The 17,565-nt window shown below is 35.5% G+C and overlaps 1 protein-coding gene across 4 annotated transcripts in view; it reads right to left on the bottom strand.

Annotated features, from left to right (window-relative positions):
• VPS50 (VPS50 subunit of EARP/GARPII complex) overlaps positions 1 to 17,565 on the bottom strand; it is a 96,880-nt gene that overhangs the window by 59,019 nt on the left and 20,296 nt on the right. For all 4 annotated transcript variants that reach the window (XM_062567748.1, XM_062567749.1, XM_062567750.1 and 1 more), the window contains exons 6-12: positions 14,809 to 14,879; positions 14,269 to 14,386; positions 14,153 to 14,188; positions 11,368 to 11,450; positions 6,030 to 6,072; positions 2,922 to 3,020; positions 307 to 447 (exon numbers count right to left, since the gene is read on the bottom strand). In XM_062567748.1, the coding sequence (XP_062423732.1) occupies positions 307 to 447; positions 2,922 to 3,020; positions 6,030 to 6,072; positions 11,368 to 11,450; positions 14,153 to 14,188; positions 14,269 to 14,386; positions 14,809 to 14,879 (591 nt within the window). The remainder of the gene's footprint in view (positions 1 to 306; positions 448 to 2,921; positions 3,021 to 6,029; positions 6,073 to 11,367; positions 11,451 to 14,152; positions 14,189 to 14,268; positions 14,387 to 14,808; positions 14,880 to 17,565) is intronic.

Genomic DNA, 17,565 nt, shown 5'->3' with positions numbered 1-17,565 from the left:
TATACTGATCCCATTAACTTCTTTCAACACAGGAGCTGAAGTAATGGTCACCTATTCACATCCTATGATTTACTTCATGTTCATTTAGATGGTGTGTGCACTAACATCAAAGGGCTAAGAATCAGCTTAATCGAAACTAACATTATGTGAATTACTATTCTCTCAATTAGCCTACAAATTGCATTAAGAAACTATAGTAACTGCATTGCAATTTTAATTAATGAGTACTTAGTGGTATAAAGGATGCTTACATCACAGTGGAAAAATTCTGTTTCAAAAATATACACATATGCAAAAATCACATACTGTACAGAGATCTTTGTACTGTAGCTTCTGAAACTTGGTGTCTGTGTTCCCTGCACAGAGCTCCACATATCCAAGGACTACTTGAAACACAGTGTTGTGAATGGCTTGAGTGAAGTGCATATGTAGCTGGTCCATTGCTGTCTGAAAGAAAAGGAAGAAAATAAAATCAAATAGTCGAATTCAATTTATTATATGCCATAACCTTCTGGTTGAAGTTTTTTCCCTGTATTAGAAATGGGAGACTGTCAGTATGGCCTCTAATCTTTATTTCAAAAATATCTAACATAGTACTGTAAAAGGCTCAAGCATTACTAGAAAAATCAGTTTCCCCTGCTCTCCTTTCACTACAGTTGACCAGTTTTCTGACTTCATCATTAGTAAAGAGTCATTCATTCATCCTCCCCACTGAGGAATGCATCAAAAAGTAATGTTAAGATCAATGTTATCTTTCCCCCCAGGAAATACTTCCAACTAAAAGAAAAGTATTCTCTTTTTACTTAATGTATTTAAGACTTTTAATTGTCTTTTTAGTTATATTCATTTGGTATACTGATTTTTTCTTAAAGAACATAACGATTAAATGTTACAGAAAGGCATGTGTATTACACCAATAAATTTCCCCTTACTAAACCAGTACTCACAATAAAAACTAAATACAAAATTTGTATAACAAAACTTTCTTTCAGAAAAAACAGAAAATTGTTACATGTACTAAGAAGTAATATTATAACCATTATAAGTGTTTCCATAATCAAGCCTAAGTTTCAGGTCAGTTGTTTCCTGAATTTATCCTTTTTAAGAAATTGAACATAACATTAGTACGTTTCAGATACTCTGAATCTTCTCACTGTTTCAAAATTTGCTAATAATCAGTATATATAGTACAAAATAACTGATGAAGAAATATTTGATATTCTGGAATGTAAGTTATCGAGTCCTACAGATTTGAAAATGTTCAGTTTCAGAAGAATATCAAATAGCAAGTACTCAGCTACTAACAAGACAACTTCATTTCTGCCATAAGAAATGAACAAGCAATTCTGCTTCTATCTAATTCAAAACAGAATTACAAATAACATTGTTTTACCCACTAGTCTGAACTTGAATTAGTCAGACAAAGAAAACAGAATGACAAATGAAAACAAGAAGAGATGCAGTACCGAAGTTTCTTGTGAATTTCTTTAATGAGAAGGGGTTAAAACAGGAGAGACTTCAATAATGATGTAATTAAATTTTTTTGCAGAACAAGTTCAAAATGCATCCTTTAGTAATAATGAAAGGAAAGTCAAAAGTAAGTCACGCTACCATGAAGAGAGAGAATAGCTAAAACTCTGAAGTAAGAAATACTGATCTTATGGCTTTTTTCAGAAACTTAGTTTCTCTCTAACAATCTGCTTTTCTCAGCATGTTCACTAGAGTTCAGAGCAGTGCATGCATTACATCTCCATTTAACATTTCCCAATACAAGAGATTGGTATCTTCCTTTGCTAGTACCTTGTATACAATTAACCATCTTCTTGATGTTAGGTTGCAATCTTTGGGCATTCCAATTATTTTGCCCATTTTCAAAGCAGGGAAAGAGAAATCAATTTATCTTCTATTGAAAAGTTACACTTATCACAGTCAAGCCCCAGAAAATGAGCCCAATTTTGCTAGAAAAATTCTAGTTAGGCTGAAACAGGCATAAATAAATAAATAAAATAAAAAAATGCATCCTTAATGTCAGCCACACTTCTGAATATTGACAAACAATTTTTAAAAGAATGCAGATCCTTTCTTGTCTTCACTAGAGGAAAGGCACCTGGATATGATCTTCAGCAACTAAAACTTTCTGGGGGAATCTCTTCTCTAAGCCAGAACATCATTGCTGCACTGGCACCATCATGCTTAGCCTCACCTTATGGTCAAAAATGGCCACCAGCAAGAACTGCCTCGAGGACTTCCTCCTCTCCAAATCCTCTTTGTCAGCATCTAAGTGGTAGTTCCCCCAGCTAATAACTGCTTCAGAATGCAAAAGGTTCACCATGTCCCCAGAGAAACCACTTCAAGTCTCATGAAAGGCATCAACAGGAGAACTGCATCCTGTAGCAGTTCAGATCTACTGCTATTTACATAAAAGACTATAAGCTCACAGAGGCACAACTTCTAGGACATGTCCTCACTATACCTGACCTGACAGATGCGCTACCTCTTACCGTAAAGTCCCCTTTCATCTTCAAAGCTCTTGATTCCTGTCATATTCAAGTATAATATAAAATGTGACTGCATACTTTATAAGGTACAGGCTGCACACAACTCGTTAACAAGGAGCTAGCTAAAAAATAAAAGTACCCATATGCCTAAATACATTACACGTAGCACTACAAACACAGGTCAAATAAGGATCTGTTACAGATAAGTCATGTCTAACAAGCTGTATGTTGTAGTATTAAATGGTTTATCTTTATCAATTACTGTTAAAATAACTGAGCATTGTAAGAGCCTTTGTAAATGCACTGAGCAAGATTCATCGGCATTAGGAAAACAAACTTCCACCACAGTACTTAAAGCTGCACATTGCTATACCATGACTTACACGTGACATTGCATGACTTTTATAGAACATGAACACTAACCTGTGTTTTTCCAAGTAATCTATAAGCCTGTTGAACTTTGGTATAATGACTGATATCAAAGTTTTTGCATATTTTGGAGAGTGCTACATCCAATTGTTCCTATATAAACAAAGACAAAAATATGTCAAACGTTTAATAAAAACAAGCCAAATAATAAATTAAACATGAGCAAGTTAGCAAAGGATGTTTATTTAAGCAATGCTGACAATAACACTTGTAGAGTAGCCAAGACTGTACACTACAGTACTATTTTCAGGTGCTCAAATGTCATTCCTTTCAAACTGAAGTACTGCAGGCTGCAATTCTATTTTTCTGTCAGTCAAACGGCTCCACTATTTCCAAGAACAAGGATTGTAAGAAGCGTATGCTTTGTTGAAGTCAAATTCAAAGTGGCATTTACTTTGAAAAGGTCAAGCACTGCAGTATGAGAGAGCTTGGACTTGTAACTTGGTGAGAAAAGTTCATACCTACCGCTTACAAAGCTCTGGAGGAAAAAAAAAAAAAGTGCTCCATACATGTTCCAGCTTAAGCAATTCGTTCATAGACTTCTGAAGCCTCAGACAGCTGTCTATAAAATGCTAACAACATTACCTGGCTTACAAGTTCATCAGGAAAAAAAAAATCATTTACGGAGTATTATACCAGCATAATGATCAAAAGTCATAGGAATTTTTAAGTACCCATACGCTTGCACACACATCATTACTAGTCTTGTCATCAGATCAGTGTCGAACAAAAATACCTGTTTTGCAATAAATTAAGCCCATCCACTGTGTGCACTGAATGAAAAAAATAAAATAGGACCAGGTACTTAATAACTGGCTAATAAGGCTTCTGAGAATTTGCCTGTGCAACTTAATAACATAATTTTCACTTTGTCTCTGTAAAATATTCAGAGATAGACAGCCTAATTCTAGTTATTTTCAATCAACAATGCAAGAAAAGAAACCATGAATCAATAATATATGTAGCTAGCAGATATTTTCTCTCCTTACTAATGACTAGAACCATTTCAATTATTATTAACTAAGGATCTTGCAATGCAATCTTGCTCCTGCAAGTAGAATTCATATGTAAGAAGCCTGTTTAGTCACTATCTACTTTTAATTTATTCTGCCAAAAAATTTTTGTGAAGTACTTGACTAGCCACAAGCTATGAATTTTAACCCTGAAGATTTGGTTCTCTAAGTCATCATTATTTTTTTGAGCACAAAGAAAAGGAGATTAGAGTACTTTGTTATTCTTCTAAGCAAAGTTATTTTTCTAAGCAAAATGTTGAAAGGACAAGCAACCTGAAGAGTCAGAACTTCTTTAAAGGATTACCATATAATGATTTCAAAAAAAATTTTTTCCCTTTATTTTACGCAGAATAGCTGTACAGAGACAGAAACAAGGAAATTATACTAACCATGAGCAGAGTTCTTAATCAGAGTACTCTACTTTTTCAGTTAGATTTCTTTATGGTCTTTTCCACTATAGCCACCTTGAATATTATTTGTAACATAGTGTAAGAGTAATGTCAATTTAAAAAAAGTGAAGTATCTAGAGAGAGAAAAAAAGGGATCTAGGCAGAGTCATTCAACTATTGAGAAGAGTAATTAAAATACTAATTAGTGGAATATGAGTCTATATGAATTAGAGTATATATTTGCACAGGAACACTCTGTGAATGTCTAGATGACCTGACATAAAACTTCTCCTATACGTACAGACATAATCCATTCCAGCAGAAAACACCGTACTTTGGGGAAGGGAAAAAAATCATTTCTAAAATTTCTGAAGTAATAAACAAACACAATTATTGAGCTAGCTCTGACGTGCTTACATCGACCACCATGGCACATTTCACTAGATTTTTGTTCAGGCAGGCAGAATTCGTTCTGCAAAGTTGTTACTGAAAGGAACTAAAGATGCTTGTCTCCTTTAAAGCAACATCATTGTTTGCTTCTAGGGAATAAATGGCAAGTAAATGAAAGTAATGGCAACGAAATCTGAATGATAAAATAATCTTGAAAAAGATGATTTTAATGCCTGGCATGGGTGAGATGAGGAGATGAAAGCAGTCTTATCATTAACTCTTTTGAACCAGCCATATACTGAATAGGGATACTTATCAGTGGTACAAAAAAAGAAAGCTTTGCAAGAAACTAAAAGGGCAAAAGCAGAAATGAAGGAAATTTAACAAAATTCCAACTGTATACAGCATTAAATGATGAGGTACAATACTACCTACTTACCTGACTTTCCAAAAAGCACATGATTAGAGGAGTAGAGATCTGAATAGTTAACCCAGTTACGTGCTTTACATTAAGCTTTACATGTATATGCATTACATGTGCTACATATACATTATACACTTTTACGTTATTAGATTTCTTAGAAAAGCTTGCTGAGCTCAAAATTATTTAGTAATGGAATTAAAAGAATTTCTTCTTGAGAAGGCTGTTCCAGGTTCCTATTGTTCAAGAAAGTTTTCTCTTTTTTTTAAACCATCTATTTCCAGTCAGAAACTTACCATATTATATATTCAATTTGCAAAGATACTATCTACCATCTTAAACTAATTCTATGTCTTTATAGTATTTTCCTAGCTATTCAAGTCTCACTTGCCATGCCTTAGCATTGGCCCTACCCAGTAGTTTGCTGACCTCTGAAATTTCCAATGAAACTCATCTCCTGCATAGCTTATCCAAAGTTATAGGCCGTAGGTTTGCTGCTCATGGTTACTCTTCACAACTATTTAGAAATAGTATACAAATAGTATACAAAATTCACAGAAGTTCGTAGCCTGAAAACCACCATGCATCTTCATTGCACAAATAGCATACCTTTGCTCCAGTATTTCAAATGCTATCTGCCTTCCATATTTCACTGCTTTTCCATTGAGCATTGGCACCGTATGTGAGCTGGTCTCAAATTCAGTATCATATTATACAGTATTTAAGTAGATTTCAGCACAAGATGTCGTGTGAATGGCAATAATTACAGCATCTCAAAGCAAATATTTGAAAGAAATATGTACATACTGTATCTGCTAATGATAATGGGTTTTAATACCTACAGGTTAAAATACTAACATATGCTGAACATCAAATTATTAATTCTTACCTCTATTTGTTCCAAAGTGTCAAGTAGTTTTGAATTCAACTCACTATTAATGAAAAAAAAGTGTTTTAAATCAAACTGCCAGTCATATTAAAATTTTACAATAAGTTTTGTGTTTATAAAAAGCATATTTTTCTCCTACCAAGTCATAATATAGGAATTTATCATATATCATTGAGCTGCCACTAGTGTCAGGTGAATACCACTGCACTATTCTTACTACTGAAGGGCACTTACCTGCCTTTGTACTTTAAATTAAAATATCTGCATTAGAGCAGCACACGAGTCTAGGTTTATATTGCAACAATGTGAAAAAGCCCCAGATAGCACGTCATCCTCCTAGAGTTTACCTAACCATTCACAGACATTCACAACCCCCAAGAAACTTGTGCTCTAAATGTTTTGATGCAGGGGAAAGTTAACTTCTAAGTTAACTCTCTTCATTTAAGCGGTAACACCTATGGGGTGTTCTCCCCTCCCCCCTTGTTCTGTTAGATATCCTGGACAGAAAACTATTTGAAGAAAGGTTTAAATAGGAAAAAATCTTTAAAAGAAAGAGCTGCTATTAAAGCCTAAATCTGGCACACAAGAATTCATTGACGCTTACCCAAATGCAACAGACTTCTAAACAGGTTATCTCCCATAACAATGTCACATTACTACAACTCTAACTAGAGTTCAGGAGCACTTCTCGTTATTCTAGTTCTTTTATCTAGCAGGAAGAGGTTAGAACAAGTGTAAGATTACTGCCCCCCACACAGAAACACTTCTTCTTAGAATTAAGCAGAACATAGACTATCACCTCCAGTGGATAAAAATCTATCCAATTTATATATTGACATTAACTAGTCTAAAATACAGAAGCTATTGACATTAGAAAAAAAATATGTAATTCATAAGTAAACTGTGCATAGACTGAACAAATTAAGCAACTGTGCTAAAAAAAAATCCTATGAAAATTTACAAAGCCCAACAGCAGCAGATATAAAAATACAAGACTGCAATTGCTTTCAAATAAATGTCAAGAACATGCTGCTGCTAATCTAGTGTTTCTTTTCCTCTTCTAATTAAATTAAAGATACACATGGACTTTTCACCTCCACCAGGCACTTACAAGAGAAATTGGCTCAACTGCAATGCAGGGCTGAAAAACTTTCTGGGCTCCTGAAATCAAGTCTTCATTATTGCAGGTGATCCCATTTGATTGACTTCATTTGTATACTAGCATAGGTCCTCACAAAAACTGGTTCCTTATTTCCACTACTTTTAGAGGCAAGCCTCAGCTTGCCATTATTACAGTAGTGCATCACAGTTTCCCTTGGTACTGCACTAAAGTCCTTTTTTTAAAATTCTGAAGTATAATTTCAATGCATGCTGAACATGTTGCATGTCATTATTATGGCTTTCCATTTAGATGATCTTAAACATACTTATACAATCAACTGGTTTCTTCTTCAGTAAGAAGATTCCAGCAGGGCATAGTTTTACTCCTAGATATAACATGAAAGTAGCAAACCTGGCTAAAACAAGCAAAATACCCTTTCTGTTTACAGTGTCTCAGAAAAACAAAAATCATCCAGATTCAGACTGAGCAGTGAAACAATCCAATCTGACTCAGAGTTTAAAAATGCAAGTAAGTGATACGCTAAGAACTTCATTGTAAGTTATTTCCATCCCTGAAGAAAATAAGCCATACATTAAATAGCAATACAGTGTAAGACCTACAAATAAGAAGATCCACTTATTAGGAAGTTTGTTTTGTGGAATCTTTTTTCGGGCCTCAGTAATTTACCATTTTATGTTCTTTTTCGCAATGTATCAAAAATACATATGAACTTTGGGATAGGAAGGAAGACCCGATTACAAACTGACTTTGAACACAGCACAAGAATACTAAGTAAATTTTTAAAAAGGGAGGAGGAAAGGCGAGAGAGAGAGAAGAAATTAATTTTTCAATAGCTTCTGTGATAAACAGAGGAAACCAGAATTACAATGTAACAGAGTGCCAAAGATATAAATTCCCCGCAACTAAGACAGGGACCACAGAAATCATTTTGAATTCAACAGAGGAACCTAGAAAAAAAAATTATATATTGCTTCCTCCCACCCAAATCTCTTTGAAGCTGTAAAAGAAATGGCTTGTTGGCAGGACAGATCACCTGGGAACATGGGCGATCCAGGCAGCCTAGAGACCTGAGCCTCCATTTCACAGCTCCCAGCAAACGTCCCTCTCCAAGACCTTAGCCGTTCTGGAACAGCACGGGTTTCTTTTCTTTCAGGAAAGGGGGAAGAGGAGGAGAAATTCAAATGATCTCGTTCCACACGAAACACGCCCAAAGTAACACTGCCCTACCTTGGCAGTTTCTTGGCCGTACCTATTACGCCCATCGTGACAGTGCTACCATCCCTTTCAAGCACGGGCTTAGGCACCAGTTTTAAACACACATACCCCTAGTTTATTCTTTCAATTAACCAACAATATATTCAAGTGTTCGCAAGGTCAGGGCCTAAGTTTATGTAGGCCAAACTGTGAGATGGAGGTAGGATCACAAAATTTAGCAAGAAATGTTGCTTTGATCAAAGCATTGAATAAACGTGTAGAAATGTAGTGTCCAGCTAAAACAGAATGCATTTTCCAAGCCACAATTATTCAACTAGTGCTTGGACATAAAGGCAGCATGATTATTATGAAATCCATTTACCATAATTGAGACTTTAATTTAAGGCATTCATTTCATTCATAAAAAACATATTAGAAGTAATTTTTTTTTGCATCCCCATCCATACAAATCTAAATTAGCACATTTTCAGAAGGTACATCAACTACAATACAACAGAAGGAACATTTAGACCCAAATGCAATAGACAAAGTGGTCCTATTATCTGACATTACATTTTCCTAAGGGTTTTTCAGGGGAGTCTACTCACATCAGAACTAATCAACAAGTAGAATGGAAAAGACATTTCTAAAACATAGTGAATCACATAATGCAAGCAAGAAATGCAGCACCAGTACTGATCTGCCTGAGGACGAAGGCAGTGGAAAACAAAGGTAAACAGGAGAAGTCCACTCAGTTATTTTAAAGGAAGATAAGGAGCCAGTCTTAAAACTAACAAGGTCTTAGCAGGGAAGCTGAAGAACTTGTCTCTTCAAATCATGTTTATACAGAACTGATGAAATCTACATACTTGACAGAAGGATTTAAATCCATTCTGCTGTTTAGCTACCACCATCTACTAAGAAAAATCTAAAGAATGGTTGTATGAAGGAACACACTGATTCTTTTCCTGTGGACACTGGACAATCCAAGTCATATTGTGAAGATTTCATGGTAAGATACAGGGATGTCTAGCATGCTCTAGTTGACCCTGCTGAGCAGGGAGGTTGGACTAGATGATCTCTGGAGGTCCCTTCCAACCTTACCGATTCTATGATTCTATGATGACTCCTAATAACAGAACCGTATGGAAATTGCATTTCTAAAACATCAGCATGTGTACAACTTCCTAGATAACTTTTTTATTATGAAATCAAACAAATGCAAAAGACATTTATTCATTTAGTCCAATACCCTAGCAAGACATTATTCTTTTCAATACATCTTACAGACTTCCGGAAGTAAAACATTGCATAGGGACAGAATGCATGTAATGCATGCCCGTATTTACAGCTGAAATGTCTTTTTGCTCTCCCAGTGCAAACAAAAATAAGTTCAGTAACCTATCCCAAAATAAAGAAGCAGTTTAAGGAGACCTGGAGCCATCACTAAAACAAACATTGAACAATAACTTACTCTTTATGACTTCAACCATGAGAGTCAGAGCTCTCGGAGTAAATCAGTCTAATTAACACATAGAAACAAAAGTAAGATGATTAAACCTCTACACAGCTATGAAAGTCAAAGGACAGTTTTACCAGGTACAGCGTGTGCACCAATTTTTCAATCACCCTTTCTTTCAAGAAACTGCTTTCTTTGGATACAAGGACATCCTTTGGAGGGCAACAATAAAATAAATCCTCATAGCTATTTTCCATGAATCTTGTCAGTATGCTGTGAGACTGAAAATACTGCAACTTTAAAATAGTACAAATAATACAATAATACTTTAAAATAGTACTTTCATATCACTTATAGAAAACAAAGTTTAAGTCAAAGAAACTATCTAATTAACCTAAATCTCAAAAGAACATGTTTTTCCAAACAAGCATTATAAAATAATGTCTACGAATTCAAGTTGCCTTTTCAAGGTGAATTAGTGTTACTAATTTCTCCAAAAGACAAAGTACAGGAGATTTGCAGAATAAATTAGATTTACATTTGCATTCACAGAACAACTGAAGCAAACACTGAGGAGAGCTTACAAATGAATTACACTATTGAGAGACCCAGGTATGGAAGACTGTAAAGCTCATCTCTCTACAGAAGGTAGAATGAGGCAGAGCAGAAAAAAATGTTCAGGAGTCATCCTGCTTCTCAACAATTGAACTGTGAGGGACAGAGATAGCAAGGTCATTTTTCTTCATTCGAACGAATAAAAATAATTTTTGTTCACCACTATACAGGAAAGGGATTCAAATCTTTAATAGTGTGGGAGTTGTTTCAAGAATTTTGGCAAATATTCATATATTTGCTATATATTCAATCTACATCCAGACATAAGTTTTATGGAATTAAAAAGGAAATAAGATGTGATTTTTAAATCTGATACTTCAAAATCCATTTCCTAGTCAAAAATTTCTAATCTTATACTGTCCTTTTGTTGCATCTTCAGATCCTGAGACAATCATACCTCATAAGCAAAACTGAAATGAAAGGTTTACTTTGAAGTTACCACAAATGATATACTGTCATAGATTTTAGCCCTGTGAAGTCAGAGAACATTTTGATAGGAGTTCAAATGATGCCAAAATTCACACACAAATTTAAAATTCTAATTAAAAATAACAAGAAAAATCTAATGATCATCATAATCTATGAAACATCAAAATTCCTTTCATTTTACTCCTTTATTGTTGCATCTATTATGACTTTAAACTTACTTTAATCCCAACCTCTTATTTCTTTTTAAAAAGCAAGTCTTCCTAGGCTAGAAATTGTAGATATATGAATTAGTTCCAGTTCTGAAAGTAAATTCTCCATTGCAGCATGAAACCCTGCATAAGCTAATCTCTTTGCCAAGTAGCAGGGCGAATTACTCTTCCCCAAGCCACCTAGCTATGGATAAATTAATTCCAGAATATAAACTCCTGCTTCAGAAACTGAGAATCAATCAGCACTGTTTTATAATGTTTGCAAATAAATATCATCCAGAAGCTGAAACCAGCACAATGTCTCCTTACCTTATGCAACTGTAATGTTTGAAAGTGCTGGCTGCTTTCTGACATTCCAAGCACAGCTGAATAGCTCCTGGATAGTCCTCTTCCTTAGGATAAAATACAACAGAAAACTAATATAGCTTTTGAAGCAACAACTGAAATATTCATTTTTGTTAAGCGCGTATAAATACTAAGAACAAAATAATTCTCCTCTTACACCTAGGCAGTATGAAGTTACAAGAATAGTACTGAGGCTTTTTTGCAGAACGTAACCCCGTGCTCAAGTAACTTAAAGTTAGAAACAGGCAGCATGTTAACAACCCTGTATGTACTATGTTAACTTGTTAATTTTGTTTAATTATGTGCTTGTACAAAACATATCAGAAAGCTCTTACTACAAAACAACTAGTATTTTCGTAGTTAACTCTCAAACTTTTGTTAATACAGTATGACCTATTCATGAGTAAGCAAAGAGGCAAGTTCGGGCACAAGCAGTCTGTAGGCACACTTCACAAAACCAGAGAAGAGGGAGAAACTCCTCTATTAAACACATTCTGTTTAGTTTGACACATTCTAAAGCTAATTAGAAATGAATTTAAAGCAACTGGCTCACAGAAGACCCCAGGAAAAAAGGAACATGGTTAAAAAAATAGGAAAAATTGCGCCAATTTATAAGGAAAATATCATACATTGTAGACAAATACAACAGAAAGTATAGGAAGATGCCAGAACAAAACAAAACCAAACAAAAATGAACAAAAAGCAAAACAGCACATCTCATCCAAATATAAAACCACAGCAGCTTCCCAACAGAACATAGGCAATCTCTTGGGTATAATTACTATTTTATCCTTCTGTTGAGCCAGAAAGGCTCTGGCAAGAAGGAAAACTCTTTAATAGTTAAAAGCAACCCCCGCCCTTTTTCTTTTTTGTCCTGCTAATTACATCCATTATATTATGTGCTTCAGAGAGCTCAAATGCAAATTTGTTACAGGACTTTCAGTGTCATTGACACTGAAGAGTAAAAACACAAGGGCAATTTGCACGCAGCTATTATCATAAGGGAGTTTCTGAAATGAAGTGTTTTTAACAGAAATACTCTAATGCAGATCAGGTTTAGCTACAAAAAACATCAGCCATTAGATGAAAATGGAACAGTAAATCAGCCTAAAATGACTGATGAGTTTACAACTCTTTGCATTTCTCTCCATTGGAGACCTGGCACTTCATCCAGTAAGTCTAGTAAAATGGTAAAGCAGCAAACTTCACAGGCCAGCTCACCACAATGCAGACACATTCTTTTTCCTTTACAAGTCAGCTCTATTTAGATTATATCCTCCAAGCATATAGTCTCTTAGTTGAGACAATTAAGAAGTTAACCCTCTCACTTTACACCAACTTACTCATCACATACGAATGTGACCCTTAAGATCATACTCAGGTATCTCCATCTTGCATCAGAAAGCCACTTGCATAACACACGTTACTAACACATTCCAGATGCAGCTGATCCCTGCAAGTTGTTATAGCTTCCTCTCTGGTGTTTTTTAATTGGGAACTCTATCTAAACCTTCTCTGAACTACTAGAAGGTTGCTAGTAGCCTTCACACACATTCCAAGCTACTATCTTCCTTTTGGAGTCAGGACGATATATTGGCCAACACATGGGATACTTTACTTGTGAGTAAACATTTAGCTTAGCTCTAAAACTCCCTTTTTCTGGAAAACATAGTTCCAGCCCTTCATGTTTGCCAGTGGTTTTTAAATTATAGAAACCTAACCCTAGCATATGCGTGTGGATGTAATGCCCACATCTCAGTCTAAAGACAGCTCCCACCAGCAGACAGTGAAGAGCTGATTTCCAGTGCAATACAATAAAGCACAGAAACGGCAAGCTCATCATTTCACAGGGCTTCATGGGCAAAAGTCAATGTTTATGCTGCATGGGCTGAATTAATATGTTCTTTGTTGGTAAAGAATACCTAAGTGTACTGAGGTAAAATATATTATCCAAGATAGAAATAGATTTAAATTGTAAAACTCAATCCCCAAAATGAATAACTACGAATTATCATAATGACGTTCTATCCAATAACCATCAAAAATATTTGCAAATCAGTAAGTCAGATTTTAGTCACATAGTGTAACAATTCTAACCGCTAATAAATTCATAAAATTGACTTTTTTTAATCTTTGTTCTCTGCACTCTACTATGTTCTTGGGCAGTATGTATACTGCAGAAGTAGAATTTTCAGTGGCATGGCCTGAATGCTACATAGTCTCCTGCAACTAAATATTAAAAAGTCAATCCACTGAATAAGGAAAGAAGCCTCTATACCTAAAAATAAAATATTAAGTAGGGAGCCTATATATAAATTTGTACAGTGATATACTAAGTATTTTATCCAAACCAAACATATTAAAGTCAGTTAAATCTCAACTTCCTTTTTCTTCCAAATATCAAGCCAACGCCAGAAAAGGAGTATGCAGGTGTGGGGACAGGGGGAAGAGGAGGAAAGGAAACTCCACAACACTTATTGAACTAACGCCAGCCTCAGTACTCAAATCTAAAGACAGGATTGAGTGTTTGACAGAAAATGCTATTTTTCCTATACCGCAATATTTAGCTCAACACAAAGTATTTCTCTCACTTAAAACGTGAACAGCTGAAAGGGTTTTTTCACCTCATACATACACATAAAACATACCCTGTTTGAAACAGGAAGGAAGGCAGGGACAGAATTAAAAACATTGACAAAGGTAGACTTAAAGCAACTTTGAAATACAGCAGGAACTGGCAGGAACTTACCTCCAACATTTCACTTAAACGCACATCAGTTCTTTGCTAAAAAAAATAAAAAAGAAAATAACTACACAGAAATTAAGGAGAGTCTTTTACCATTAAAACAAAACAATTGTACCTACCAGTGTTTTTATTGTTCTCAGAGATTTCAGTAGTCCAACAAGTAACTGTCGTTTCCTTTGATTTGCAAGAAGCCCCAAACTAGCTTGTGTAAAGCCTTCCTTTGCAATATTTAAGTGCCTGTAGAAGTTAACAATGAACATGACACTTTCTGTAGTATGCAAAATAAAGCTCATTTCAAATAAATTATATCAGGTACCTGAAAATATATGCTAGAAAAAATACAGCATTGCTAGGGAAATCCAGACACTGAAATGATATCAATAGGCAATTAAGAAAGTAGTTTCCCTTTCTGCAGGACCTGTCTAGAGATCAGTGGTCTATCCCAAAAGGTTTCTCTTTAAATAGAACTTTTAATTCAGCTCTTTACTGAGAATTGCAAGAAAAGAAGCAACCAATACTTGTTTTAATATCTTCAGTGACTATTGTTAATTCCTTTCAGCATAATTCAGAAATATTATCAGTAAATTTCCTGGCTTTATGGACACCTTGTTAAATCCCTTTTTTGCCCTTTCAATTCTGCCATTAACCAAGCAAGATACCTTCTTCCATTTGTGCAAATTACAGCTGCCAGCTGAAGGCCAGTCTGCAATGATGTGACACGTTCAAGTTCCTACAGAGAGATAACAGGTTAAAAATAAAAGTTAAAGTTTACAATATATTAGCAAAGACCAGTAATTAGCAGGATTTAATCACAAGATATTTAGTGACTTTGTCCAGTTACTGTATGTTTTGTCATTTTATGGATACCGAACACTGGAATGTAGTACTAAAATAAACTATCTTTTGAAATATACTTATCTTTTGAATAAAGATACTTGAAATCTATTTCAGTGGGACCCTTAATATCTATTTCCTCTACATTGATTCACAGCACATTCAGCGTAAGAATCTATACCATTAAGAGAATGCACCACAATGGAATGATCAAAGCTTCAGGGACAGAAGCAAAAGGTTTAATTTGCAGTAATATGCCAGAGAACAGTAATAAATAAATTCACAGAGCAATTTCTTGTTTAGAAGCACTTGTGTTCTAGTAATTTAATAGATGTCACTTCATCATGAACCTTAATTGTACCCTGTTGAATTTTTTTTTTTTTTTTTTTTCAGCTGAAAAACTCTTCAGCACAGGCAATACAAATTTAACTTGATTTTGACTGTGAAGAACCTAGTATAATTTGAATACCTTAAATAATCAAGCTGTTAATATACATACTAGGATTTCCTTTATTAAGAACAGCATTGCAAAAAACCAAGCACTCACTCCATGTTAAAGAAAAACAACCTTTCTTTAATACTGCTAGTCATTTTAAAATATATCAAGCACCTTCCATGGGGACCGAGAGACTCGCTTTGGAAAAAAAAAAAAAAATTAAAGATATGACAAGCTAAAACCAATTCAAAGTTTAATTCAGCTTAAAGTCATCTCCTGGTCAAAGTTTCCAAAGATACAAGCAATTCTGATAAATCACTGAGCTGGATCTTTCAATAAAATAGTTCTTCCTTGATGTCACTAACTCTGCCTTTGGAAAAAAATAGAGCTGAGTTGCTTATTTGCATAATACCTTAAGAAACCAAATTCCAACATTACCATCCTCAGCATCTACAATACACTTTTCACTGCAAACGTACTTTGAATAGCCATGACATTTGCAAAGATTATTGTTTCTTCTTTCACAAGAAAACACTCCACTTAAGGCATTGTTCCATTTAAATTTTGCCTCTTGAAAAGAATCTGCTTGTCCCTTAAATGTAGCCAGATGGAGAGGTACCAGGAGACAGTGCGGCCTCAGCGTCCCTAGAGCAGGAACCTTCAGTCCAGCATTTAGGACTGGATAGTTTTTTTCTTTTCTGACAGCCAGACTATTTTCCACTCATTGGCTGTTCCCTTTCCTTCAAGGGAGAGGAGAAAGCTATAAACCAACTGCCTTATGTTTGTGACCTACCTTTCATAGGCCATACAGGTACATGATAGACCAGCACTTCATACTAGAAGTGGGATGCAAACCAAACACACTTCTTTGCAAATTGACAGAGTACAGATGCTGTACATGCAAGATGGTAGGCAGGACGTGTGGGCCACGAGAGGCAAGTGAGCAGAAGAGGAAGTCATGCTGTCAGGACTAAAGAGGAAAAGAGCTCCAGCTCGAGGTTAACAGCCAGGAGGCACCAGCCCCAGCCTGCAGCAGGAATATATCGGCTGAGAAGCAAGAGGCAAGGGAGGGAAGAACGCAACAGGAAGAAAGTTAATGAAGGAGGCAGGCCCTTCATCACGAAAAGCAACCATTATTGCCTTCCCAAGCTCTCTCCAGCCTCTTGACCAAAAAGAGAAGTACAACAATCCACGATCCATCGCAACTAGGAAGATGCAGAACCAGTTTCAAATGTTTCCTTTGAAAGGCTGACAATTCTCATGGCTCTTGGCCATGATCCAAGGATCATTCACCTAACACAGCAGAATGCTATGACCTATTGAGAAGGCCTATGGCAGTCACTCCCTACATACTATGCCTGAACGTACAAGTCCTTCAAATCTCAAGATGAGACCAAAGGGAATAGCTTAAGTGTTAGCAGCCACAAGACAAACTTTGTGAGCAGAGGGAATAATTAATTCTACAAAGTAGCAAAGCAAACTTTTGTTTACCGCTCCTCAGCAAGGGTCCTAGCATTGTCAATAACTGCTGAGGGAATTTCACGTATCATTGCAATGGCAGACTTAGTAGGCTCTGCCAGCATGAGAGAGAGTAAAAAGCAGTTTGCAGTCCAGCAGTTTGTCTTTGAGATCATCAAAGTCAAGTACTGCTGGACTATCACAGGGAGCACATTAAAAACCCACCATTATGTGAGGAGCTGCAGATACCTAGAACTATTCATCACAGGATAATTCTCAGACTACTTTGATAGCAATCCAGAGTTTTTCTCCTGTAGAATTTTACTATCATTTCCTGGGAAGATGAGATTAAAAAAAAAAAAAAAAAAAAAAAAAAAAAAAATCAGACTGAGCTGACCAAACATATAGGAGCATTATCAAAAATAGATGAGTATAAAAAACACCTTCTTCTCTTCAGAGAATCATTATGATAGCTGTCATCCTATTACGTTTAGAGAGTGAAAAGAGAGCAGCCATACTCATGTTTTATTGCAACTTTCTAAAGCAGTTACACTTTGTTTTGCTCTCAGGCTTCTGGGACACACCAAGTGTCCATATCCAGCTCAGTCATCTCTCCAATATACCTCTCAACTGTCTGAGATTAGCGGCAGGTTTCTGGTTAAGTGTTCCTTAAGGAACATCATTGCTG

This window comes from Rhea pennata, chromosome 2, assembly GCF_028389875.1.
Source record: "Rhea pennata isolate bPtePen1 chromosome 2, bPtePen1.pri, whole genome shotgun sequence".
In the NCBI taxonomy this organism is placed as follows: Eukaryota; Metazoa; Chordata; class Aves; order Rheiformes; family Rheidae; genus Rhea; species Rhea pennata.
Note: the sequence above shows the minus strand (reverse complement) of the source record. Positions and strands in the feature narration are given on the sequence as shown.